This window comes from Fringilla coelebs (assembly GCF_963513975.1).
Source record: "Fringilla coelebs genome assembly, chromosome: 4".
In the NCBI taxonomy this organism is placed as follows: domain Eukaryota; kingdom Metazoa; phylum Chordata; class Aves; order Passeriformes; family Fringillidae; genus Fringilla; species Fringilla coelebs.
Window position 1 is genome coordinate 36,551,451 of NC_140032.1, and position 27,735 is coordinate 36,579,185.

Here is a 27,735-nt window from a genome sequence, read left to right on the forward strand (position 1 = left end):
CCCACTGCGAACGGGAAATGGACAAGGGTGCAAACCCCGGGCGGGTCAGGAGCGGCAGAGCCGTTTCCGCGCCGGCGGAGCCCGGGCGGCCGCGGTGCCAGGCGCGGGCCCGGAGCGGGGGCGGCCTCCCGGAGAGGGGCCGGAGGCAGGCGAGGGAGGCTGGCGAGCTTTGCTCGGAGCGATTATGTAGCAGGTAATTTTACGTCAAGGAAGAAAGAGCGAACAAGGCAAGGGATTTGCGGGGGTCTGGGGGGGAGGAGGTGGGGAGGGTGTGCTGTAGGGAATAGGTAAGATTTACAATGAGCTACGATGAACTTAATATTAACTTTGTGGTTCCTAAAACTCTCCGGAGTTGCACGTTTCCAGTACGCCGCAGCGAGTATAATTATTTTTAACCTTTTTTATCCAGCTGCAAACTGCAGCAGTCCATGCTCTGGCTCTTTTTAGTACGTTTATTGCTTCATCAACAAGACCTTCCTTCCCTTAAATATTTAGCCCCGTATATAGACTCCTTTACTGGGATCCCGGTGCCAGTCTGGTGACTTTTCTGCTCCCCAGTACCAGGGCGAGCTGCAGAGCTCAATGCTGGGAAATGCATGGCATCCTGTATCGTAGGCAGGCAACGAAAAAAATGAATGGTTTTCACCAAAGGAAGCTGGCCTAGGTATTTTTTGTCCATTCCTGATTAAGGGCAATGTTTTCCACCTTTTCCATAATAAAATTAGGGCTCGTATTTTAAACTTTTACGTAAATCACCTCTACTTAAACCAGGCTGGGTCTCTCTCCAGGTCCAGGGCTGCATACCTGCCGGCCTTCCCGTGCCACCGCGCCTAAGGAAGTGGTTCCCAACCAGACCCAGCAGTAAGCATAGGTAGATGTGCAATTGCCCATAAAAAGATAAGGGAGCCCCTGCGCCGTTTCGCCGCCCCTGCTGACAGTGGGGAGGTTGCGGGGTTACAACAACCAGACAAAAGTGATGTGCCCTCCCTCCCGTCGGGTCAGGCAGCCCGGCTCTGCTCTCCGGCGTGGGTCTGTGTTTACAGACACTTGCCTCTGTTTATAACACTTGGAGAGAAGAAATCTGCCCCCTTGTTCGCTTTTCCTTGCCTATTAGTTGCCCAGCTGATGAACTGGCGCTTCTCGCAACTCTGCGTTCCCTGCTCAAACAATTTAACTTTTTTTTTGGTTTTTGGTTTTATTTTTTGGTAGCGGCACAGGAAAAAATAAAATGGGTGAGGGATAGTTGCGAATGCTGCGGTGGGGCACACCATGGGCAGCCTCTCTGCAAATACTGGGTCTTCCCTCGACCCAGCGGGTTGCAACTCCCCCGGGGGATGCACGGTAGGGCCGACGGGCGGCTCCGATATCCAGTCTCCGAACTGGAGAGAAATCGCCTGTCAAACATTTCCACATTAATAATTTTACAGTTTTGTAACGTCAGTTTATCAGAACCCTCTGAATCCGCTAAGGAGGATTTCTTTTAATTGCTCACTAACGAGGATGTTGCTATTTTCTCAGGCGCAGCCATTCCCGCAGCTAAATCACAGGAGCCCTAGACAGACCGGAGCCGACAAAAATGTAGGTTTTGACGTTAAAAGCTAAATGGGGAAGCAGAAGGTAAATTGATGGTAGATGGGGATGTCAGTGCCCTGGCCTCAGCTCTCCGCCTGCGGAGCCGAGGCCTGATAACAGCGGAGAGCTGTGCTCCGCATCCTGCCCGCACCCGGGGACATCGGCATCCCGCCGATCTGTCCGGTAATTCCTCGGGGCCAAAACATTTTTGGGAGCTTTTACCGAGGTTAAAGGCACGTAAGAGGAGGATAGCAGCCTTTCCCACCCAGCAACTTTTCTCTGTGGGTGCAGGAAGGAAGAGAGAAGGGAGGGCAGGGTGGAGAGCAGCCGGGTCGCTGAAGCCCTGTCCCCTTCAGACTGACTCACGGATCCGTGTTTTAGGCTTGTAACCTCGTTTCATGGCTAAGGGAGCGGGGCCCTCTACTCTCTTTCAAGAGAACACAGCATTTTAATTTTTTTCTCCCCTTGAAAAGGAAGAGCGACAAAACTCCCCGGGGTGACGTCCCGCCTCCCCTTCCCTCCCAGGGAGCGGCGCTTCGCTTCCCCGGGGCGCGGGCCCGGCTGCGGCCCCGAAACAGCGCCGTCACCCCCTCGCAGGGAGGCGAGGACCTCCCCAGCGGCTGCGTGTCCCCTGGGCGCCCCGAGGAAGACAGCAGAGTGGATTTTTAGAGCTCGTCTGGATTTTGGAAAGCGGGGACGCAGCGAGGGGCCGGCTCTGTGCTCCGCTGCTGGCAGCGAGCCTATCAGGCGCTGGCAGTACCGAGTTTTGGGAGACTCTGCAACATGCGGGACCTCGTTGCTATCGGATGTGTATGCCATGCCTGCACTCCGGCAAGAAAAGAGAAAAAAAAAATGCGGTGAGGCTCTTTTTTTCTTCGTTTTGCTTAGTTTTGTGGTCTGGGCTTTTTTTTTTTTTTCCACACATACTCCCCTCTCCTCCGTGATTCCCAGGAGCTCTTCTTTGCCTCAAAAGATTATTGCAATAATTATTTCTCATTTGATATCGTTGTCAAAGAGGTACAACGGGGCCTCTCGGCCAAGCCAAAGACACCCCCAGAGCGAGCGCTGGGCCATACGCGGGATATAAACAGGACTGGGGGATGCCATGGAGACAGCATGAACTTGAAAGGTGGGCAGGGAGGTGGGGAGAAAAGGTTAATAGTGAAACCTCTAAGCAAAATATCCTCTTTTTGCTCTTGGAAACCTAACCTTAATCCTCCTTTTTCACACGTACTCGCCCAGCGGCTCACAAATATCCCCAGAAGAAATCTCCAAGTAGCGATGGGAAGGAAACGCGTTTTGCACGCCTACAGACGTAATCCCCTCTGCTGTAACGAAGGGCTTATCAATGTTTTATATATTTTTAATTTGGGATTTTTTTTTCCTGCGGTCCATGAAATATATGCCTTTGCAAACGAGTTCCGATCTTTTCTATTTCTAATTGGCCAATTACTGTTCAGCTGTTTCAACTTGTCACATACAATGGAGAGTAAAGCAGAGCTGTTATCTGAATTATATATTCACATAAATTTTAGCAAGCCGCGAGGCCGGCGGATTTCTGAGGTTCCCTGTGCCTGCCTCCTTCCAAACCAGCGTGGTGTGTGTCTCCCTCTTCCTCAGTTTTCCCTCCCCCAACCCCGTTTTCCTCTAGAAATACCATTGCTTTGATGATGCGATTTTAGAGCATTGATTACAAATTTATTCTCAGACACTATATAAGTCTTTATATCTGCTATTAGAGACATCTGGGAATGATTAGAGCCGTCCCTCCCCCGGCTCTGCTCCCTCTATCTTGCAGCGAGGAGCTAGAGACATGTTGACGTCAGATCAGACGGCTCGGAGCCATCCTGCTCTCCACTTGGGTGTAATCACGGTGACGCTTTCCAAGCCCGGCCCGGCCGCGGCCGCCAGCTGGGATGCGGGTGCAGTGGGACGCGGCACTCCAGCCCCCAGGCTCCTCGGTACAGCCCGGTTTTGAGCCCCGAAGGCTCCGACTCTTCTTGAGTTTGCTGCCGAGGTTGTTTGTTTATTTGTCTGCTTGGGACTTCGAGAGAGCAAAAGCGGGTTACTCCCCATCCACCCCGCTCCCCCCAGCCCCCGGCCCAGCGCTTGCTTTATCTCAGCCCGATTTCTCCCAGCGCATTCGCTCACAGCGCTGTCTTCCAAAACAAATATCGAGCCAGGCAGATTTCCACCTTGTGTCTTGGCAGGGAGAAATTAGCCAAACAAAGTGCAGCGCTTACGTGCGGGCAGTCGCAGGCGCGCCGACACCCCGTTATCCAAAGTGGTAGTCAGGCTGAGAACGAGCCGGGAGAGTTGGAGGCTGCTGTGAAACGAGACGATTCCCTACCCAAACGGCAGTGCTGCTGGCAAGGAGATGGCTTTGCACCTGCTATTAAATCCTAATGAATCGCCTCTAATTGAGAGCGGGGGCTGGCTGACTGTCACGCTGAACAGCCAGTCTTGGCTCAGCGGGACCCAAAACCACGTTTGATGCGCTTATTTTGACAAACTTTTTACTTTACGATTTTTTTTAATGTTTCGTATCACTGTATTTTTCCCCCAAGGAGATAAAAAAAATAATAACTGAATAAATACAACTTAAGCCTCCAGTGGCTGTTCGCAGTCTTGGACGGCTGACACTTGTCCAGCTGTACATTACAATCAGTGCTACTAGCAGGAAGGACGGGCGGGGGGGTGGATGAGAAAGCAGTTGATCTCGTCTCCAGAGGAAAAAGATAATGTTAGACAATTTATCTGAAGGATTAAACTCTCGCGGTAAAATACGCTTGCCAGGAGGAGGGAGAAAAGAAAAACAAAGCCCCATGTGACCCTAAAAATAAATTTTAAAATACTTCCATTTATTTGTTCCAGCAGAATAAAATAAAATAAACCCCCTAAGATACCGCAACGCTCCTCTGTGTCTATCTGTAATCTCGAAAGGAAAAGGAACATTTCCTTTCTGAATCAGTGCAAACGGTATGCTGTGAGCTCGGCTTCCCACCACAACCGCCGACCCAGGCAGTCGGGCGGGAGTAAGTGAATTTTTAAAAAGCTGTTGAAGTAAAGGGGAAAAAAACAAAACAAACAAATAAAAAAACAAACAAAAAACCCAAACAACAGCAAAAAAAAAAAGCCCACAGCAAAATCCTATTTCTCCCTCTGTGGGAGACCTCTGCCTGGCGGCGGCTCTGCGGCAGGGCTGTGGCTGTTGTCCCGGCACCGCTCCCCGGGGAGTCAGCCCCCTGTCCCGAGGCAGGAGCCGTCTCCCCGCCGGGAGAGGCCCGGGATCCGGCGGAGAGCGCCCCGTGTCCCGGGGCTCTGCGGCTGGGGGCGAGGGGCGGCTGCCCCGGAGCGGCCTTCTGGGAACAGCAGTAATGTGTGAGCGGAACAATGGAGATCAGCGGGCCCGCCTGATCTCGGAGAGATCTCGGAGCCCTTTAATTGCTAACCGTGGAGGCTGTTCAAAGCAGAAACAAGCCCCTCCGCTGCCCAAAGGACTCCGTAGAAAAATGTACAATTCAATTTTAATGCGGAGCAGTAGGATGGTTTCGCCGGTCTCGTCTATTGAGCGAACATGTGGGGGTAATAGAGAGGCTGACTCTCCTATAGGGGTCTCTATTTGCATGCCGTATGTGGCTATAGGCTGCAACAGCTGCTTATAATGAACTTCTTTAAAAAGATAAATACATGTGCAAACCCAGAGAAGTTTTCTAAAACTGGCCTAAAAGACAAGTAAACGTCCTGCCAGAAAATACATGAGGCGGAAGAGATTTAAAAAAAAAAAAAAATTAGGCGCTGCTCCCCCCACAAGCCTTCGCAGAGTGGCTGGCAGCGCTGCCCGCAGGAGGACCCCGGCAGCTGGGAGGGTGCGGGAGGCCGGGGACGCCCGGGGGTCGGGCGGCGATGGGGGGAGGTGGTGTCTGGAGCGGTCTGGCAGGGGCGAGCCGAAGCACGCGGCTCGGCCTTGACTGCCTCTCTCCCAAATCTGGTTTTCATAGAGCCGCGCAGTAATTACCTAAAGCCGTAACTGTCTCCGAAATTATTCATTAAAGTCATTCCCGGGAATCTAGCGTCGCGAGAGCCTACATTTATGGCCTTTGCGCCCTCCGAGCATGACATCGTCTCTCGCCTTGCGTCCTCGGCGGCCGAGTGTTCAGCGTCGCGAAGAGGAAGGGGGAGACAGGGCTGCTCTCTCTTGCCTTCCCCTCGGTGTATTTGTTTGCGGGGGCTCAGGTTGCTTTCCCCCTTTTGGCAAAGGAGCGCGATTGCAACCCGGCAGATACCTTGGGAGCGAGGAGGGTATTTTGGGGAGTTGCAGTGTTGTGCGGAAGATCATGTCTGTGCCCTGTGGTGCTGTCAGCAGTGACAGATCCCAGATGCCGTCGCTACTGTATGGCAGATTGAGTTTCTCAGCAGAAAACTCTCTCCCTCCCTCCCAAACGTCTTCAAAAACCTTCTCCAGATACTGCGGGTCACTTCGGCTCAAACGGGGAGAGAAAGGGGGGAAAAAAGGCTTTTCCTCTCTCCTCCCTCTCTCTTCCTCCCGCCGGATTTCTCTGGGGTGCGCGGGGGGCCATGACCGAGCCCTTGTGCACCCGGGGGGCTGAGGCGACCCCTCTCACCCCTGTCCTGCTGAGAGCCCGTCGCCGAGCACGGGGACCGTCGTTCAGGTAAGCGGGGGGCGGCGGGAGCGGGGCCGGTGCCGGCGGCCGAAGTGATCCCCGGAGCCGGTCCCTCCTCCCCCGGTAGGATCTCGCTGCCTGAAAGGAGTTTGCCGAAGCTGGGTGGCTGAGGTGTCCCCTTGTCCCAGGCGCGGGGACGAGGTGGGAATGGAGGGACAAGGCAAGACCCCTCGCCGTGTCCTGCCCGCCGCGGCAGGAGGCAGCAACCGGGACCCGGATCCTTCCAAAGCCCCCGACCCGGCGGTACCGGGGCTTTGGGGACTTTAAACGGGGGACCGGGGAAAGAGCCGGAGGAATTGGGGAAGGCTGGCCGCGGGCTCTGGGAGCACACCCGGCCGGCTTGCCAGGAGCCGGGAGGACGGGCCAACTCGAATCCGCAGGGGCCGGCAGCCGGTGTCCCAGTAAGCGACGGAGGTCGGGACATCCCCCCTCTCTTCCCTCCTCCCCGCTTTTTTTCACCTCTTAAATGCAAGAGGCTCGTGTTTTAACAGTTCTGTCTCCCCGAGACTTATAAGGAATTTCAATATTCCTGTCCTCCCACCTCCATAAAATATTGATGCCCCCCGAGTGCCCAAATCAGAGGCGATCGGCTGTAGCGTCTCCTGGAGTTCTTCCCCCCTCCGTGCAGATGGGTCAATGCCTGAGGGCTCGTTGTGGACGGTGGTTGTGTAGCTCTCTCCTCCCTACCTCAGAGAAGCAGTGCCCGTGCAATGTATGGCACCAGGGAGAACTCCTGTCAGTGAACGAGCCCTCAAAACACTTCTCAGGGTCGCGGGGAAGGCCCACTGCTCCCGATGGGCGATTTGGCGTGGCAGCCCTGGGGTCGGAGTAGCCCCTTGCGGAGCGCCCCGGACCTCATTCCCCCTAATTTCCCTCTGGATGCAAGCAACCTCCTTTCGTTCATGCCTGTTGGAAACGGTTTCGACTAACCCCGCTCTCGGTCCTTCCTTCCCCAAATGAATTGAAAGGCTGTAATTCAACCACTCGCACCCCCCCCCCCCCTTCCTTTTGTCCTTTTTTTTTTTTTTTTTTTTTTTTTTAAGGCAACTCTTGCCTTTAGCAGAAGTATAATTGTGACCCTGCCTGATCCACAGAGCCTCCTGTTGGGAGCAGTTAGCTGTGGTTGCATTAGGCCAAAGGACCTCCCAAGTGGCGGTGGCCTGGGTGTCATAGGAAGGGACTCTGCACATTGTCCATTCTTTCTCATCAAAGTCCCAGGCACCGTGGAGCCAACAGTTTGGTGAAGAAGGAAAATAGCAAACAAGCCTTTCCCCTCCCTTCCCAATCCAGCAGCCCCGAGATCTTCCTGGGACGGGGAAAAGGGAACAAACTTTTTCATAACTTCAGTTCTACGGTGTGATTTACATTTCCGGCTGCTCTGTCAGAGTGGCAGTAATTTACAGCCTGATAAAAAACATTTTTACAACACCAGAACATGTTCAAGTGGTGGCTTACTATGCAAAATTTACTTTTTAAAATAAGACACAGGCAAGAAAAAAAAAATCGGTTTCCTGCCATTTTTCCACCATGGCTTTTTGAAGAGTCAAATGGGTTGAAGTTGTGGTGTTGGCGAAAGAAAAAAAAATGTAGAAGCAGGCTGAAGAAAACAGGCATTAAGTAAATCCTGGGCTTTTGTTTATATGCTGCATATTATACGTCCATGTCTGTCCCATTTCTCTAAGATTTTCGTTTAATGGATACTTAATATTATTGTGCTCTCTGGCCAAACCCTGCTAGTCTTGCTCAAGGGATTGCTTTCATTTAGCCAAGTAACTATTGTGTTTAAACAATTTCTTTCCTTTAATAATTCATTTCTTCTCGGGAGCCTAAAATCGAGTGGGTCTGGTAGCGTTTATGAAAGGGGAAGCATCTTTTATTCAGCTCTAAAACCAGGGTAATAGCGTTATCCCTTCTTGAGGAGCATCCAGCCAGGCTTCTTCACTGGGGCTAGGCAGGACGGGTCTGGAAACTAATGTACAACATCCCTATCCTGGTAGGAACGATAAAGTTTAGTAAATTACAAATATGTGAATTTGGCAGACAGTTAGGGATGAAAATGATCAAACGACTAAAAAAAAAAAAAAGAAAAAGAAAAAAGGGCAAGCAATGAATAAACCACATGTAGCAGTTGCCGCTTTCATGACTTTAGTAATTATTTACACCTGAATCATAGTTTACTCCAGCGACGGTTTCGAAAGTAAACCTTTAAAGAATTTAATTATTTCCAGTTTTCGGCAATAGAGATGAAAAAAAAAAAAAGAGAGAGAGAGAAAAGCAGGTTAGTGAGCAACTGCTGTCTCCTGATCTCTCGTAAAAGGCTTTATGTGAGTTTCCATCCCAAAGACACAAGTAGCCCTTCCGCGTCCCCTCCTCCCATCCCTACAGGAGCGCTCACTGTCATCTGTGCACGTATTTACGGCCTAATGAGAGAGTCCTGAGGGTCACATGGGACGGTGCCCCTGTGTGTATATATATATATAGATATATATGTATGTATATAAATATATATATGTGTGTGTGTATGTATATATATATATATATATATATATATATATATATATATATATATGCACACACACATACATTTGCCTATGTGTGTGCGTTCAGTCGAGGCACAGTACTGAAGCACGTGTGGGTGAACTCCCTGGCTCCTTCCTTCAGCTCTATAATAGCTCTGTTATTTTTGCTAAACGATCGGGATGGCTCTACGTGACCCTTCGCCGTTTAAAACCATTTTCTATCATTGCACGTGTGCCGGGGGGGTTAGGGGGATGGATGGGGAGGGGGGAGGAATCGACAAGTCATTGAGAATAACCGGGAAAGCCTGTGATGTATAGCACGTTTTATCTTTATTTAGGCAACACGTCGTTCGCAGGACGGCCTGAGTTTCCATGCGCGACAAGGGCATGAAGCGCATCCATCCTCGGGGTGGTGCAGGCAGCCTCGGGGAGCTCCTGTGGCTGGGGCGCGGCTGGGCGAGCGCAAGGGCAGGGAACCCTCTCGTTTCCCTGCTGCCGTGTCCTGCCTGTGAATTCCGCACTTTCTGGGGAAAGTTCAAAAAGAGAAAAAGAAACAAACAAACAAAGCTCTGGCTGCATTGCCGGAGCTCCACTGCTACACTGGCGGGGGCGTGTGCGGTGGGCGCGGGCACAAACCCAGGGGCTGGGACCCCCTGTCTGCTCCGAAGCCCCTCCTGCCGTGGGTACTGCGGTGAGCTGCCAGCTGCGAGCGCTTTCAGTATTTCACTGCTCTCCCTCCTTGAATCCACCGCACTTTCCGGGTCGGGGCTGCCTTGGCATCCTTCGTACAGCATCCTCGTGTGCGCTGGATCCCGGGGCCGGGCTGGGATTTAAAGGGCTCTGAAGGCAGCTTGCTTTTAGGAAACCGGTTCTGGCTTGGCTGTGGTGCGAGTCCCGGGGGTAAAAGGGAGGGGAGTCAAGCCCGTGGTTTGGAGCGCAGGCTCCTGCAGGCGGGGGTGCGCCCCTTTCCGCCTTCCCTGCGCCGGGAGTGCCGGACGGTGCCCTGGCGGGGGTCCCTCGGGCACATCCCACGCACATCCACCGGCGGGAGGAGGCGGTGGCCGGGGATCCCTTCCCTCGCCCTGCCCGTACCTGGCGCGGCGGGCGTCTGCGCTGCCGAGCGGGGGGTGCCAAAGGAATGGAACAATTATCTCCACACACAGTTTTTAAACTTTCTGGAGCTTCCCCAAAACAAGTGGCAACCTCAAATCACTAGATCTGTGAGGGTTTTATACGCACTGCCTCTCCCAGAGTAAGGCGCTGCTGGTGCATTAGGCAGTAGTTGTAGAAATATGTGGACATAAACGTATATGTGAGGGCATGGATTAAAAAGCTGTCCATCACCTTGGGTTAAGGGCTCACTCCTCAGGGTTTGTTTGGTCACTGGCTCCTCCTCTGTAAAACTGCGGTTAGAAATTGTGCTCCCCGAAGGACAACGAGTTCGGGGTTTTTAAAATTTATTTTTCTCCCCGCTCTTGGCGGAGAAGAGGTAATATCATGTTGGACACAGGGAGGCGAGAAGAGACAGTAACTAACTGTAACTCATTTTCTAGAGGTAGATCACCTCAAACATGTGCTTCATCATACTTTTTAAATTGTGATGGCCCATAATTGTAATATATGTCCATAATCTTTCGTCATTCGCAATGCCATTACTCGCGTGCCTTTCTTATTTTTGAAAACAAAGGTATTTTTTACTTGTCCAACTCTAAGAAGACGTACCCAAACATAAGATTAAAAGTGTACATCTTATTAAAGATGGCCGGCGATGCTTCCCACTACAGCATCTCATTAAAATCGACAAGAAAATAGAGAGTGAAACATGATAAGATCATATAATATATTCTGAGTATAAGATGTATAAGCAGAGAAGGTGTTTAAAACGGTAATATTTTTCTTTTGCTTTTTAATTTTTTTTTTGTTTAAAGAAAAGCGGTCATTTAATTTAATGGTCTACACACACACGCGCGTGTGTGCGTGTATATACACATATATGTAGATTGATGTATATATACATTTTTTTTTCTTCTCCCCGAAGAGAGCTCTGACACCTGTTTCAAGCCCCAAAGCAGAAGATCACACTGTAAATTCTTCCTGCGATTTTTTTTTTTTTTAATGATAAGCACTCTTCTGGGACAAAATAGCTACGGAAAAACTTTATTAAGTAAACGTCCACGAAAATACCGTCGAGGTTGAACTAATTTTATGTTGGAACGAAAAACGCGCCTGTTCGGCCCCTGTTTCCCAAGCAGGACACCTCCGAGGAGATCCCTGGCAACCTTTCGGCTATTTTATTACATTCTATGCAAACTAGATACTGAATATGTTTTTCATGTTGACTTGCTGAGCAGTAGGACAAAAAGCATGGTAAAATTAAAAGAGCTTGCGGGGAGAGTCAGAAAAAGCACCATTTTCTCCTTCGCCTAGTTGGGGGGCTCTCTCTGGGGTTATCTGCGCCCAGAGCACCGAGTGGCCGGCTGCGGCTCCGCGGGGCTGCCGTGGCACCCGGGAGTGCCCGCGGAGCGCCCCTCACCTCCCGCGCACCGGGCGGCGCGGCCCCCGCCCCCGCCGGCGGCACCCAGCGCAGGGGGCGAAGCCGCCGTAATTCTTTCCCCCCCAGATGTTGTCCGGGCATTTAAAGGGCTAAATCCCAACTCCCAGGCACACAGCTGGGGTATGTTGTATCCTATCAATTCATAACAAGGAGGCATTTTGGAAAGACTCGTAAGGATATTTATTTTAAAATGTGTGCTGAAAAGATATATGCTGGGGGGGAGGAGGGACAGGGCTGGGCGTCTCGAGTTTTGTTTCTAAGCCACGGCACAGTTCGAGCTGTGAACAAATGGTTTCCAGAGAATAGTTCTTTTCTCTTTCTTTCCCTGCAAGAAGTTTGTTTGAAGTTCCCGGAGTTTTTAATGTTAAATAATATTAATACCAAAATGAATACTTCAGGGCTTCTTGTTTTAATTTTGAAAAGCTGGCATGTGTGGGTTTCTTTCTTTCTTTCTTTCTTTCTTTCTTTCTTTCTTTCTTTCTTTCTTTCTTTCTTTCTTTCTTTCTTTCTTTCTTTCTTTCTTTCTTTCTTTCTTTCTTTCTTTCTTTCTTTCTTTCTTTCTTTCTTTCTTTCTTTCTTTCTTTCTTTCTTTCTTTCTTTCTTTCTCTTTCTTTCTTTCTCTTCTTTCTTTCTTTCTTTCTTTCTTTCTTTCTTTCTTTCTTTCTTTCTTTCTTTCTTTCTTTCTTCTTTCTTTCTTTCTTTCTTTCTTTCTCTTTCTTTCTTTCTTTCTTTCTTTCTTTCTTTCTTTCTTTCTTTCTCTCTTTCTCTCTTTCTCTCTTTCTCTCTTTCTCTCTCTTTCTCTCTTTCTCTCTCTTTCTCTCTTTCTCTCTCTCTTTCTCTCTTTCTCTCTCTCTTTCTCTCTCTCTTTCTCTCTTTCTTTCTCTCTTTCTCTCTTTCTCTCTTTCTCTCTCTCTTTCTCTCTTTCTCTCTTTCTCTCTTTCTTTTTCTCTCTTTCTTTCTCTCTATTTCTTTCTCTCCTTCTTTCTTTTTCTCTTTCTTGCTGCTCTTGCTTTCTTGCTTTCTTTCCACTTCTTGCTTCTCTCTTCCTTCTTGCTTTCTTCTAGATTTCCCTCTTTATCTCTTGCTTTTTCTCTGTCTTGCTCTCTCACCCTCTCCCTCTCTTCTCTCTGTTTTCTTCTCTCTCTCTCACTGCTCCCCTCTCTCACGCCCTATTTTCCCCTTGCTTTTGGAAACTCCTTCTTTCAACCGGCCTGTGTTCGGAATATCGTTGCTGGTAAAAGAAATAAATAACCCAATAAATAAAGCAGGCTCCTGTTATGACAAGTTCCAAGCCAGAACAACATTTTATTACTTAAAATAGCCCTTGAGGAAAAACAAGCAAATTTTAAAAAGAGGCAAAGCGTTTAACAGCAGGATGGCTGAGGTCAGTTGCGGAGGTGTGGGACGGGGCGCAGGGCTCTCCTCGCCCCCAGCCCCACTGCGGGGCAGCCGCCGGTGCCCCCGGCACCCCGGCGAGCACGGCGGATACTTCTCCCGGGGAGGAGGGCTTGCAGGATCAGCCCTCAGGGTTAATCACCGGCAAACCCTCCGCAGAGCCGGCAACACCGGGCATGGGCAGCTCGGCAGGGCCAGCCGTTCCCTCCACGCTGCTTTCCTTGCTTTCATCTCTGCCAGAGTGTTAAAACTATTGCGAAAATAGCGAGGGGTCGCGTCAGCTCTTTGTGGAGGCTGAACGCTGCCTGATCACCTTCGACTCAACCGGGCGGTATCCCGGCGGCTCCTGCCGCCTCCCCTTCCCTGCTGCCTGGGTGGGCAGCGGAGGGAGCCTGGCACCGCCGTCCGCCGGGAGCCCTTGTTACCCCGGGCCGGCACCTCTTAACGCTGCCTCTGGGCACATTCTTCTTCAGCGATGGAAAGGAAAAATAAAGAGCGTTGGTAGGGAGATGGTAGAGAGAGTCAAAGACGGTTTGCTCCTCCGCAGATCCTGGGAGGGGTTTCACGCCGGCCGCGGGGAGCCACCCAAAGTGGGAGCGGAGTGGACCTGCCTGCCCGGAGAGGGCCGGGGGAAGGGGGTGACAGCCGCGCTGGGAGAGGTCCCTCCCCGGCTAGAGAGAGCCCTTCGCTCCTCTAATCGCTTGCATGTGCCTGCGCCCTGAGCAGCCGCGCTCCGAGCAGCGGCAAATACCGTAACAACTCGCGTGTCGTAAATTACAGAGACCTCACCCTGGCAGGGAGATGCCGGGGAGGCGTCTGGTTTGTCTGCAGCTCTGGAAGGCACGGGAGGAACCGGCCTTGCTGCTTCCCTCACTTCTCTTTTCCCTCTCTCCCCCTCAGCCGACTCCTTCTTCACGGAGGGTGATACGGCATTGACTCACTAGCACGTTTAGGTGTAAGGGAGACTTTTTGTCTCTCGCCCCGCACCCCCACCCCTTTTTTCTTTCTGTTTTTTTTTTTTTTTGAGTTGTTAACTCCCGTTTATGATCGAAATGTTACTCTCTGCGTTTTGTTTCGTTCTGGCTGCCATTGGTTGGCCTGGCTTTAATCAGTAGGAAAAAATGCTCGCCACAAATGTAGCTATTGTTTGGCTGGAGAGACGGGGGCCGGGGGAGGAAAGCAGAGAGAAGGGGAGACCGTGAATGACAGTGACGGTGGGACCAGCCATCCGCCTCACAGAGTCCTGGTCCTGTGCTAGCCCTCCCTAAAACAGAGCTCCCTCTTTCCCCAACCTGCCCGCAGCAGTATGCAGGGGAGCCGGGGGCATGTTATCTCAGGAACATAATGCTAATAAATGTGCTCAGATGTTGGACATTCCCCTTGCCTGTTTTATAGGGTTTCGCTGGTGGTGCTTAATGGGCTGGGTCACCGGGACTGATGCTAGCAAGGTTATTAGGATTAAGTAACCTAATGAATCGTATGGCCATTAGCGGGCTTTGAAAGAAGGTAGTTTTCCCTGTAACCTGGTCTCCTGTCTCTTAACAGGGGCAATTATTTTTAACTGTCTCTCAATCACAAGTCGGAGGGGGGCTTTTTTTTTTTTTAAGTTTATTTGTTTAAAACCTCTCTCTGATGCTTAGAAATTGATTTCTCCACAGAAAGAGCCTGTCATTTTGTCTCGGGGTTTCTCGGAACCGCTGAGCGAGCCAGACGCTGCAGCCGCTCCCGCCCTGCTCCGCGGAACAGCCGTGGCCGGTGCCTTTCCCCTCCGCTGGCCAAGCGCATCACCCGGGACGCGGGTCTGGGAGTGCTTGAGGAAGATTTGTACTTTTTCCCAGAGAAGGGCTTTTCTTGCCGTGCCTTTTGCCTAAGCCAGGTAAGCGATGCGACGCTCGGTTCCCCCTCCAGCGGCTCGCCCTGCACCTCTTTCTCCCGGGAAGCCCTTAGAGGTTCCTTCCTGGCGGGGGTTTCACCGCCCCGCACTCGGTAACACCACCGGGACCCGCCGTCCCTCGACCCGAGGGGCGGCGCTGGGCGAGCGGGAAGGCAGGGCGGCGACAGAGGCAGCTTGGCAGCACCGGTGCCTGCAGCTGCCTTCTCTCCCGGGGACAGCCATGGTCAGGGCGAGCGCAGGTTACCAGGAGCCAACTCTTTGCCATCGCTGTCTTCCATGGCGAGGAGAAACCAACCATTACAATTATTGTTATTATTATCATCATCGTCATCATCAATATCGTTAGAATAATCATTTTCATCATCATCATCATCCTCATTCTTAATCTTTTGATCCCGAGGTTTAAGATTTTTTTTTCAATTTTCGATGTTCCCCCCCCCGCGAGAAGGCAGAGTTTGAATGCGGACACAGGTTACAAATCACAATGCTCCTTGGGGGAGGCCCGGGCCAGCGGTGTGAATATCCGCTTAATTAGAGAAAGTGTTAGCGACTGCTTCGATTTGATCAGGTCTGAAATATTTGTACCGTGGTCATTTTCCGGACTCGTCACACTTTAAAATAACCCGGACGTACTGGTTAAAAAGTTTAGAAAGGGGGTGAAAACCGGTAAAAAGAAGTTGTTGGGAGAAGAGTCCTTTTGTCCGGGTGCCTCTGCGAGCCCGGCCGTGCCTTCGCCGCTGTGCCGCTTGCGGCGGCAGGGCTGGGAGGAAAGAACGTCGGGGTTGGGGCCGCGGCGGCTGGAGGCAGAGCAAGGCCCAGCCTCCGCTCCCGCAGCAGAAGAACATGGGAAGACCTTACCTGGCAAGGCCGGGGCCCCTTCTGAAGAGCTATCACCGAGCGGCATCTCCCACGCCCAGCGCCATGGCGCTGGCAGGGTGACACGGGTGGGCAGGCTAGTGGCAAAACGCGATGCCGTGTTTTCCACCTATAAAAGCTCACGGCCAAGCTGCGAGGGGCATCGCACCTGCCGGGCTGTCTGGCTCCCAGACGCCGGGAAGGGGCAGCTCCTCTGGGGGCCCTGCGGCAGGAGCAGCGCAAGGTGTCCTCCAGTAGAATAAGGAAAACTCCAGCCCGCCTGACTTGGAAAGAATCCACTTTCCCACAGCTTTTTCAATCCCCAATACTTTTCACACCCTGTTAGGAGTTAATACCGCCGAAACCGCTAAACGCTTCCATGCCTAAAGGTACGCCCCGCCAGGGGCTGCGCCTGGCGGCCCCCAGCCCCCGGGCAGGACCGGCCGCGGAGCGGGAAGCGCCGCCAGCCCGCCGAAAGGGTCGTTTCCCCGGTGGAAATTCCTCGGATGCCTCGTACTTAGGCTCACACATCGGGCTGACTTTCTTTGAAAGGGCTTCGGCGGGCAAGGGAGGGGAAGGATTCCCCGGATACCTTTTGGGGAAGAGCGGGGCGATACTGTCGGAGCCGGTCCAGCTCCCCGGGTAATATTTCAGATGCCAGTCTCTCGGCGTGGAGAGCTGGCTGGGGGTCAGCTATGTGGCCTGGACTCTGCAACCAGCACCTCCGGGCGGCAGGAAAGCCACACGGTGGGGGAAGAAGGGAGGGAGGGAGGGGGGGGGCTGTGTGTATCAAAACCAGAATGGATCTTACCTGTGGCTGACGGATTTTTTTTTTTTTTTTAATGGGGGCTATTTTTCGGGTTTGGTTTAGCCTCGCACCTTTCAGCAGCCGCCCGTCACAGTCGCCGGTACCGCCCCAGCCGGAGGGAGGGTTGGGGTTAGGGCCCCGAGGAGGGCCGAGGGCAGCAGCCGCTCCGCTCCTCCGCTCTCCGCTCTGCTGCGGCGGTAGCTGACCTCGCCCAGCGCCTCCAGCCACCCCGCAAGGCCAAGGGCAGGGACAGGGCCTCTTTTTCCCTGAGCGCAGAGGGACGATGCGATAACCGAACGCGCACCGCAGGAAAGAGCCGATCGGGGGAGCATTTCCTGTCCTGTTTTCCACTGAAGTAGTCACTGGAAAATGCCGTGTGAGATTTCTTGCCACGCCTTTCCAAACCTGCAAACACTGTACCCAGGGAAACCGCTCGGCTGGGGTCTTCCCTAGCTCGCAGCAAGAGCACTCGTCTCTGAGAAGCACCAAATTCACCCAAAACTCCTAACTCTGCAATGTTCAGCGGTCAGGCCAGCTGTGCCCAGCCTTCCAAGCAGTGGGACATGTAGGCTGTCATTCAGAGCCTGAAGGGATTTGTCCGGCGTGTCTGTCTTCACCAAGCAAAGGACTTGGCCCCGGCGTAAAGTGAGAGCATCTCTGGAGTCCAGAGTTGCCGTGCTCCCCTCTAGCCCTCCAGGCACAGTGATGTGCCTCTTCTTGCATCCCTCAGTTCGTAATCAGCCTTTAATTTGCAATAGTGCTGGAGAAGGTTGGGGTACCAGGTCGGTGGGCGCCACGTGAGCGGGATGTACCTTTAGCTATTTCGTCCGCAGCCCCTGGCGAGCGCTTTTAGCCTTGTAAGCTTAGCAGCATCCCTCAGCTTCGCGTTTGCCCTCCGTTCAAAACCCGTTAAATTCTTGTGGCGGGAAAGGGAAATCCACGGGTAATGTGCTCTTGGCGGGACACTCCGCAGCCCTGATTATGCTTTTTCTCCCAATCGGCAAATGTCTTGCGGGCTGGCTGCGGAGTGCTCCTCACGGGGAGAAACTGCGGGTGCGGTGCCAGGACAGTGCCTGAGGCACAGGCTGATTCCCAGGCGGGGGACGCGATTTCCCCGGCTGGGACACGCACAACCCCCTAGGCAGGTCCTGGCCGGCTGCAGCCTCTCCCCACGTTCCTGGGGCCGGCGGAGCCTCACCCGGGTTACATCTGCTCGCGAAGTAGCAGCTCTCCCGCCTCTCCTGGCTTTTCCCCGTCACCCCCTGGTGTCCTGCTCTCGATGCCGCCCGTGTCCACCCAGCCCGATCCAAACACTCCACGCTCTCGGCCGTCTCAGCAGGGCGGATGTGGGTGTAGTACAGAGCCCCCTTGTCCCTCAGGGCCCTCAGGCCTCTAAGCCCTGTCGAAACGGAGGGACCTGCCCTGGGGTGTGCCGCACCAGCCGTGCAGACGCCCTCGCCGCTCAGGTGTAACCACCAAGGGTCTCTCCTCGCAGCCTGCTGCTGGCCGGAGTCGGGGATAGATGCAAACCGTGCCCACCCCGAGGATGAGGGCGTTTCATCTCCGGTACCATTTATCCCAATGCACATGGAGTCCCAAGCCGAAAGCTCGGAGGACCTCCAGGGAAAGAACGCTCTTTGCAGACGAGGTTGAGAGCCCTGGGAGCCGAGCACGGCAGCGGCGGACACCACACACTTTCCCCGGGGGGCCAGGGCGGGCCGTGCCAGCGGCTGTGACCAGCGGGGAGCTGTCACCGCTCGCTGCCCGCCGCTGCCGACTCGCCGCCTTGCGCGGGGCAGGCGGCACCGGCGGGATGCAGGACTCCGTGTGCCCCCACAGCGGGCCGCCCTCGCCCGCAGGGCACATTGGCTTTCCTGTTCCCCTGCCCGGGAGCCGCCAGGGCAGTGTACCGCCGCTGTCACTGCAGAGGCGCAGACGGGATGGGAAGGAGCCGAGCTGGTGTTTAACGCCGAATATCGCAGCCACCCGAGCAGCAGCGGGGGGATCAAACACATCCCCCCTCCCACCGCCTGCCCCAGGTGCTTCCCCGGGCGGCGCGGCTCCTCCCCGCCTCTGCGGACACGCGCATATACGATAAATTCATGATAAACTATTACAGTCGAATGTATATTCGATTGTTCCAGTTACCTTTTTAAAGAATAGTGAGTTAGTCCTGTAATTTCCCTTCATTTGTTTCAAAAGCTTGCAAATCTATAAGCAACACAAAGTCAGGGCTGTTTAGATATACATTTTACATATGATAAATATTAAATCACATGCAAAGATATGATATATATGTAGCCACATATCAACATGCATGCATCAATGCAGGTGGGAGCTTGACTGAAATGCTGCGGTTTGCTGATAGGGCAGGACGGGACATGCGCTGTGGTGTGACGGGGTGTGATAAGGGTGTCCTTTGGACGGGGTGTGATAAGAGTGTCCTTTGGATGTGGATCTCGCGGAGGGGCCTGCCCGGCTCCCCCTCCCAGGGCTGAGCTGTGGCTCGCCCCCCGCCCCTGACCCCGTGGGAAAGGGACAGGATTTCCCTGACTCTGCCCCTGCTCGGGCGAGGTGGGGCAGCGGGACACGAGTGCCTTGTTTGAGAGGCAGCACGGTGTCACCTCCGGCGCTTCCCGGCAGAAAGCTATCTCATTTACCAGAGGGTGCAAGAGGTGCCTGGAGTTACGAGCAGATACCAAACACCCCCCTTCAGGCTCTAAGAAAAAAATAAAACCAGTTTGAAGGAGAGAGCTCCCAGCTGACAGTAGGTAAACAGGATGAGATCTCTCCTTGGTGCGCTGCGGAGAGGCGAGGTTGGCTTTTCTTCGTGTTCTTTTTGCAAAACTTACTCAAGTGCCTTAAATTCGTTTCCAAAATTCGCGCGGCATAGTTCAGAGCTTTTAAAAACCTCGTTATAAAAAAACAGGCGGTTTTTTTTTCTTTTTTCCTATAATTGTATATTGAGGTGTTCAAAAATCATGGATAAATGCATACATCCACCCCTCCTTTAATAATCTTGTATGAAGTCACCATGTAACACATCAAAACAATTATTTCAGACCTTCGTTAAAAGAAAGGACAAAAATAATATCGAGAGGAGAGGAGAGGAGAGGAGAGGAGAGGAGAGGAGAGGAGAGGAGAGGAGAGGAGAGGAGAGGAGAGGAGAGGAGAGGAGAGGAGAGGAGAGGAGAGGAGAGGAGAGGAGAGGAGAGGAGAGGAGAGGAGAGGAGAGGAGAGGAGAGGAGAGGAGAGGAGAGGAGAGGAGAGGAGAGGAGAGGAGAGGAGAGGAGAGGAGAGGAGAGGAGAGGAGAGGAGAGGAGAGGAGAGGAGAGGAGAGGAGAGGAGAGGAGAGGAGAGGAGAGGAGAGGAGAGACTCCCACCGTTTTGATTATTAGTATTTTGCCGTCGCTGTCTTGAGAGCGACGCCGACAGCGGACGCAGAGCAAGGCAGAGGGAGCTGCCGAGCCCCTGCAGCCAGGGAGTTGGAAGCTCAGAGCTGTTGAGCAGGGCTTTCTTTCTGCAGGAAGGTGGGAATTGCTTTTCAGGCCAGGTACGAGGCCGAGCAGCAGCCAGGCCGGATTCCCGCCGGGCACGCTCCTTCTGCGGGGCAGCGCCCGGGGCTCTCTCTGGCCTGCGCCTAGTGGGAAGACAGCTATTTGAGACCGTGTTTCGTTCGGGAGGAACGAACCGCATTTGCAGCGAGAAGCACGGCAAACTCCTAGTCATTAGTGAAAGAAAAAAAAAAAAGAAAAATTAAAAAAACCCTCTTCCCCTCCCCCCCCCCCAAAATAAAGAAGGAGAAAGGTGAAAAAAGAAAAAATAGAAGAAAAAAGAAAAATACAAGAGGGGAAAAAATAGAAAAATACTAGAAAGAAAAAAATTAAAAGTGAAATAAAAAATAAAGAGAAAAAAAAATAGAGAGAAAAAGGGTAAGAAAACAGAAGGAAAAAATGTCAAAGGCTGCCTTGTGTGCTGGCAGCGGTTGGATCCTCACCTGGGACTGCACGGTGTCATCTGTCAGTGCGATGGGTGTGCGGGGCTGGCACTCCCGGCCCGGAATGAGGATCTGGCCTCACGCCTTCCCACGAGCCGAGCCCGACATCAAAGGCACGCGATAGACAATGTGGAGCACACATGGGAGCCTCGCAAGACTTTTCTGTCAAAACGAGTTTCCTGGCGTTTTTCTGCCCTATCAGACCTGGCTCCCCAGCACCCTCACGGCACCGTAAAGGAGCAGCAGGAACCTATAGAGATGAGCTGTGAGTACAAACAGCATACATGCAGCTTCTCAAAGCGGCCCGGGGTGCTGCCAGTTTCCCTTTTTTTTCCTCCATGGGGATACAGTGACTTGCAGCAAATTAGTAGCCATTGTCATTCAGGGGTGGTTTTAATTATCTTTTTGGGCCTCTGAAGATTTAACTCATCTCCTGCTACTTTCTTGTACAAATTAGGTGTCAGCTCAAAGTCCACTTCCAAACTCATCCCTTGCAATCAATATCTGACTTTCTTTGCATCTACGCTCCTCCAGCCAACATCTAGTTCAGCCAAACACAGCAAATATCTCTACCTCAAGTCCAAGAACCCTATGGATGCTCATTTACCCCTGCTTAATGACTGCATGTGGCCCGTCCTGTGACCTGCCAGGGTCTGGAATCATAGACATGGAGTCATCTGACGTTGGTTGTAATGGGAAATAGAGAAGGATTTTATGGCTCTGGACTGTTTGAGAGCAGATAGGAGATGGTAAATGGAATTAAGACCATTTAGCTCTGCATGAGGATTCAAAAAGGTCTTATAAACATTTTAGGTAACAATTTAGATAAAGTTCTGATTTAGGAGGAAACTGGGAATTTGTAACACACTTTAATGACTATTTGTTTCTGTATAGTTATTAAAATTTTGCAATCATTCACACTGTGTTATACTGAGAGGTTACAAAACGAGCAGTCTGTTAGTGCGCATCAGTTAATGTACTGCAGTCAGTACACTACAATAAATGCTACATATGTAGCATGAGCACCTATGTGTGCTCATTTCTCATTGCCATAACAAATCTAGAGTAAAACTCAGTTTTTGCAGAGATTCCAAGACACAGCATTTAGAAAGAGTCACTGCAATCCTTCATACCGTCTACACCTAGGAAGCTCCTATTACTTGACTGGGACACGAGCCCAACTCTCAAGCAGAGCAACACTGGGGATTGGGTGGAAATCTGGTGTTCAAATTTAGACTATCTTTCTCATATCATCATGTCTTTACCAAGGAACTCCCCCGGCACCAGGGAAGCCACTAAGATGCCTGAAGTCATGCACACATGCGCTGAAGCCTTTGGGTCTTGACAGGGCTAAGTGTGTATGTCGCAGCTAATCCCCTCAGGATTCACAGACAAGGTGTGCCTCCTCCCAGGAGGAGCCTGTGAGGGCAGTACACATGTAACCCATGCTCACACAAACAGGGATCTGCATGGAGCACAGCGGCACCAGCAGCCCCACTGCTCGGAGCAGGTTGTTAGTCATGCAGGTATTGAAGGAGCTAGGGATGTCCATCTTCATCTCTCTGCTTCGGGGGATTCACAGACACATTCCCCACAACCCTGGTGTGTAGCTTACGTAATATCAGGCATCTAAAGGACAGGGATGAGAAACAGTCTTCGTTCTCTTGACCCTGCACTAATCTCCATATCATGATTGATGATTCAATCCCTCTTCCCTTCTCCTGTGGCAACACCAGAACAGCTTCTACCCAGACATCAGTATACTGTTACAGAGAGTGAGAAGTAGAAGTTTAACCCTCCTAAGGAGCCGAATAAGGTCCCCAGAGCCTCATATCCGTATATAAAAAAGTATTTTTCAGTTTCTGACTAGAAAGATTTATTTTCCACCACCTCAATGCAAGAAAAGACTAGAAGCCATTGAGCTGGGCAGACATTCCTGACAGACCTAGGCAATGCTGAGATGTTTGCAGGAAAGTGACAGATTTTATTCCCAAGGGAAAAAAGAAGGGAGGTTTTTTAAGCCTCTGATATGTCAGTCTGAATCAGTCAATGCTTTGGACAAGGTCCAAACTGGCCTGCTTTCTTTGGGTTGCACAAAGTGGTGATGGACTTTTCGGTCCTGGGTAAGGACAGTGCATAACTGTGCCCATGTGGCTGGAAGGGCGTGTCCTCAAAAGCACCAGAGCAGGATGCCACCTAAGGAAGCGTCATTGGCATGAGCTAGCTGCAGCTGGAGTGCCCAGGGAGTGCACACACATCAGACACCTGTCCTTGGGGACAGACCCTGCAGGCCCTGTGCAGCTGTCTCCACTGCCACCCACAGATGCTGCTGTGTCCTCGACGTGGCTCCTTATCCTCCCTAGGTCCCTTCTTCAGAGCTCATATTCCCCTTAACATTTGAGAAAAAAATTCCTTGTAGTTTAGTCTGGCCTCGTGTGCAGTCTTTGTGGAGCCAGGGCAAACTCAGCACAGGTGAGGGGGCCTTTGAATGTGCATCTGCATTGCTTAGAATGAAGGAACTCAAAGTCCCAAACCCGTGCATCTAATATAGGCTGAGGCTGCTTGAATAGGCAGTAGAGCATAAGGTCCAAAAAGCATAATTTTTGAGACATTTGAACCAAATTTTTAAGGCAATAAAATTGAAACCAAATCTTCCTTCTGAACCAAATCCTTCCTTCTGTCACTAGAGCCTGCCAAAGACATCTATTCCAAGAAATATTTTAAGAACTCAGGGTTGATGCTAAAACAGAAAACGTAGTGCCTTACACTGGCAATCACAACCAGAATTCACATAGCTGACAATAAGGGGAGGTTTTGGGAAGTGCAGTTTCTGGTAAGGAAAGAAAGTGGGGGAAGTATGGTTCATGTGCCCAAAGCCTTAATCACCCCCTACCCCACCCCCATAAAAATAACCACATAATTTATAATCATTCATAGCAGTTGGGATTGTCCTGACTTTTAAAATACTTTTTTCATTAGACAACCCTTTTTTCCTTGTAAAGCATATTATTGATCTTAATATGCAGAAAATGCCATAGCTAGCAACTCAGAATGTCAGTGCCATTTTCGCTAAACAATGAGAATTGATGAGGTTTGGCAAGACATTAAAATATTTAACACTATAACTTTGAGAAGTCTTTTATGTGTTTGTACTAATAGGAAAATCTTTTAACAGGAAAAATGTTTTTCTCTGCTCCACCAAAAACTCCAGTGAGGGCTGATTCTGTTTGCATTAAACCCAATGGGAGGCTTGTTACTGACTTCAAAGTCAGTTCCAAGAGGAATTCCAGTGTGGAAAATCATGACTAGAAAAAAAAAAAAATCATAGACTTTCAGTTACATGACTAGTGCCATTTAAATTAGCACTTAATTACGTGCCCTAACACTTCAGAGTGTCTGGGGACAGCACGTTTGGTGTAGCCCAGAAAAATTGCACGTGGCCAGCCTGAATACAGTGGATATGCCAGCTCTTACAGCAGCATGTCATCTGAGGCACAGGAGTGGGGCCAGGTGCCCAGGGAAGTCACAGGCCTGTATCACTTACTGCTAAGAGTCTACATTTGCAACACATTTTTCTTTTTAAAAATGATTTTAACTGCCCAGATCTTTTTTCCTATAGAAGCCTGGCTTGCACAGTTCTGGTTCCTTGGCTGATTTGCTGTGTTCACAGCTTTGTGTGTAGAATGCAGAATTTGGGTGATACAGGAGGCATTAGGATCTTTGTATTTAAGATGAAAGAGTATAATTACTTAGGCTAACTAGTCAGTCTAAATGAAAATTGTGATGAAAAGGAGATTATAAACTTCATGTCTATCTTCATCTTTCAGTACTGCTCTTGTGTGAGGCTATTCTGAACTTGAGCACAAAAAATTTCTTTCCTGTATTTCTTTTAAAAGCTCATGGGCAGAGCTCAGGGTCCTGTTAAGGCATCTTGGACATTTAAGAAAGGGCTGATACACTTAATTTTAACCCTGGAGCTCATCATCAGGGTTTCCTGAGGTGGGCAATTAAATTACGATCATCAGGTTATTTGCAAAGATCAGAATTGCTTTTGTTCGTTTGCAATCTTTCCTTTAACCCCAGAAGGCAGCACCTCTTGTAAATGCCATTAGGAAAGGAACAAAATGTAAAATTAGTATCCTGTAATCCTGTATTTATTCCTATACACAACAAGCTAAAATGCTGGGATCTTTTAATAGCTTTTTCCATATTGGACTCTTTGTTTGGATGTGGTTTTCCTGATGTATCCTAGTAACATGTTTAGTTAATTTATATTGTGTGTATGTGTAGACAGATATACACACATCCATATGTATGCACACACACAGTCCTCATTAAGTGAGTGCTAAACCTCCCACAGCAGAGCTGGGTTTGGAGGGCAGCAGGGCTGCAAGCTGCCAGTCTGCTCCCTCTGCAGAGGGGTACCACAGACACCGCTCCAGGGAGGCACACGCAGCCCCCTGGGCATCTGGAGCCCCCGTGCCCCTGCTGCGAGCCTTGCTCTGCTTGTGCAGCCCAGGCAGGACTGAAATCCTCACTTCCCACCGGGAGCAGAGCTCCCTGCTTACAGGCTCTCCCGGGAGGGTGGGTGCCTCATCCTCCCGTGTGTCACTTGCGCTGGAGCACTGGGCCAGCCCCTTGTCAGCAGAGGGATTGTTGCACTTACACTGGTAGTGTGAGGACTCAATCCTTACATTGTCAGAGTATCTGAGCTGTTGCAGGATAAACTCCAAATGCAGAAACGTTTGGCAGATGAGGAAGAAAAGTGGGATTCCACATTTTGCACAATAAAACACAAATATGGCCTATTTGTCTGGTGTTAGAAGACTCATTCTTCAAGGATTCAATCCTGGCCATACCTGTCTTTACTGAAACAAGAAAGTGCTAGTTCCAAGGCTTAAAATATGCACTCTTGGAAAAGACACACAATCCTTATTATCTTTCTCTTCTTTTTTTTTTTTTTCCCAGGCCCACAAGTGGATCAAACCAGTCCTGCACTGTTGCATTTAGTCCATAGCAAAACTCCCTTTGAGGAAGATTCTGCAGATTAAGGACTGAGGAGTTAGGACCGGGAGCTAAGGAAAGGACATGAATGACTTCCTTCATAGCTGGTTTTAAAAAGCCAGCTGCTTTCTACAGTCAAGCCAAAACTAAGGGGAGATGGTCTCAGGTTTAGAAACATGCAGGATAACTTTCACACCAAATAAGAAAAATGAGAAATTATCTAACATATCATAACTTGTCATAAAAATATGTGTTTCTTTCCAGCTTTAAAAGAGGACTTTATAAATTCTACTGTCTTTGATTTGTTCAGTCAAGGTTATACTGATTTTTTAATTAATATGTTCTTCAGAAAGCATAATGAAACACTTGATGTTTCTATTATCTTGATTAGTGCTCCATTGTATAAGAATTGGTTATTGAAACAAACACTAAATATCGCACTGTAAATTGTGTTGTCACTTATGCAATACCTTTTGGTATTAATAGAAAAAACTCAAGATTGCAAAAATGGTATTTAATTTTTTATTTTGTTTAGTTTAATAAAAAACTCACTTGACTGCACATTTCTTTGCTTTATTTTCTCATTTGTTGTGTATATATTTGATGAAAAATATCTGTGTCTGTTGCATATCATCTATCTAACATGAGAAACTGCTGCTGTTCTTAATAAGTTATTGAGAAAAATAAACCAGTTTGCACTTTGATTTCTATCGCTCCTGGTGAGCGATTCTTCTGGAATAAACATAGCTCTAACACATGTAAACAACACAGGAAATTAATAACAAAATTCTTTGGATTTCTTTCAGATGCCACATACTTTATGTAAATATATGTGGCTTTCAATTTCAATGATTTTCCAGAAAGTAATAAACTCTGTTCATTAAGCATTCTCCTAAACTAAACATTTATTACTTTATAAGTGTTATTTCAACTAAATCAAGTGGATGTCCATGCTAAATTGATGCAACAGATCTGTTCAACCATAGAAGCAGGATGACTTGAGTTTTGAAAACTCTGAGTTCCTATTTAAACTTCAAGGGAATGAGATGTAGCATAATATGTTGATTTTTAATGTGAAAAAATGTTGATAATATTTTTTAAAAATTCATCTACCTTTACCTCATAATCTCTGTGGTAAATCTTGGGGAAAATCCCATCAGTTGGATAAAGTCATATGTCAGCCCCATGAAACTTGGGTTAGTACTTTTGCACTGAACTGGGTGGGTTTTTTCATCATTAGTCACTGTTTTCCTGGAGGGATGAGTCAGGTATTTTTTCTGAAAACATAGCTCTTTTAAGTGCAAACTTTTAAGATCATATAGACAAAATATTTTATGTTTTCTGCACCAACAGATAAAAAACATATTAAGAAATACTCTTGTGATTGTCACGATATGTGTTTGAATTCCAAAGAAGTTGTTGGCACTGGTCTTTGTGGTGACTTAGAAAACTCATTCCCAAGAGTCTGGGTGTGCAGCTCCTGATGTGGAAAAGCCCTACCACAATAAAAAGGTTTGGTGTGCGATGCATCTTCATTGCCCTTCCTTATGGAATTTGAAGACTCTTTGGGGGCTCAGCCAGTGGGACAGTGGGAAGCAGCCTGTTCTCAATGCAAGCTTCTTGCTTTGGGGCAGGATTTGGAGAAGCCCCTGTGCCACTGCTAAGTGCCCTCTGCTCCCAGGGGCCCTTTGCTGAGCTGGCTCCTTTTGCAGCAGGGGAAGGCATTGGCCAGGAGTCTGCAGGAGGTGACACTAGCTCTGGCCACAGCAATCAGGCATTAAAACATCAGATTCAACAAGTTTAGATTTCTTTTGTTTCTGTTTGTTTGGGTTGGATTTTGTTCAGATGTGATTGCCACTTCCTGCATCTCCGTGATGGTTCCTTCCCCTACTTCAGGCATGATGCAAAATCTCATGTAAGCTTTTCATACAGAAGCTTCATCTGAATTAAACATGGCAGGCCAGAGGGTATGCAGAACGCATCCTTGCTTCTCTTAGTAGACCGAAAAGAGAGCTACAAAGAAAAAAAAGGGCGGGGGAGAAGGAAAAAAAAAAGAGAAAAGTTTTTGAAAACCTGCTGGAAACATAAAGGAAGAAGTCAAATTCCAAAACCTCACAGGAAGACAAATTTTCCAGGCACAAGAGAAGTGACATTATCCAAATAAAACCCTAACCCAGCATGGAAATGTGATGAAGAGTAAGGCTGGTATTTTCAGTAAAGCTATAGACATATATGTAAATACAATCAAATTGGGAACACATTCTAGGGATTAAAGAGATCTGTGTAGCACTAGAAGAAAGGAGCAGCAGATGTAACTGCTAACAACAAAAGAAGTGATTTCTGGCCAAAGCTCAAGATTTTCTTGCACCCAAGCCCATTGTTGCAAATGAATCTGGACACAGTAAATAATTTGTAGCGACTTGTAGATCCAACTTCTTTTTGTTTTTATTTG

The 27,735-nt window shown here is 49.8% G+C and overlaps 1 protein-coding gene across 4 annotated transcripts; it reads left to right on the top strand.

The window, feature by feature from the left end:
* On the top strand, positions 1-25,844 carry LOC311153349 (uncharacterized protein; the record flags this gene model as incomplete). 4 transcript variants are annotated; one of them, XM_084205151.1, is made up of 7 exons in its annotated part: positions 1-193; positions 789-871; positions 1,519-1,578; positions 2,098-2,429; positions 2,588-6,245; positions 14,384-14,601; positions 25,248-25,844. In XM_084205151.1, coding segments are annotated over exons 3-5 (987 nt in total). In that variant the 5' UTR covers positions 1-193; positions 789-871; positions 1,519-1,576. The 4 variants fall into 4 exon arrangements, 3 of the variants coding, with proteins under 3 accessions (XP_084061277.1, XP_084061278.1, XP_084061276.1); XM_084205152.1 differs by lacking the exon at positions 14,384-14,601; XM_084205150.1 differs by lacking the exons at positions 789-871; positions 14,384-14,601; positions 25,248-25,844 and having other exon boundaries at positions 2,588-3,240.
* Between the last annotated feature and the right edge of the window lie 1,891 nt (positions 25,845-27,735).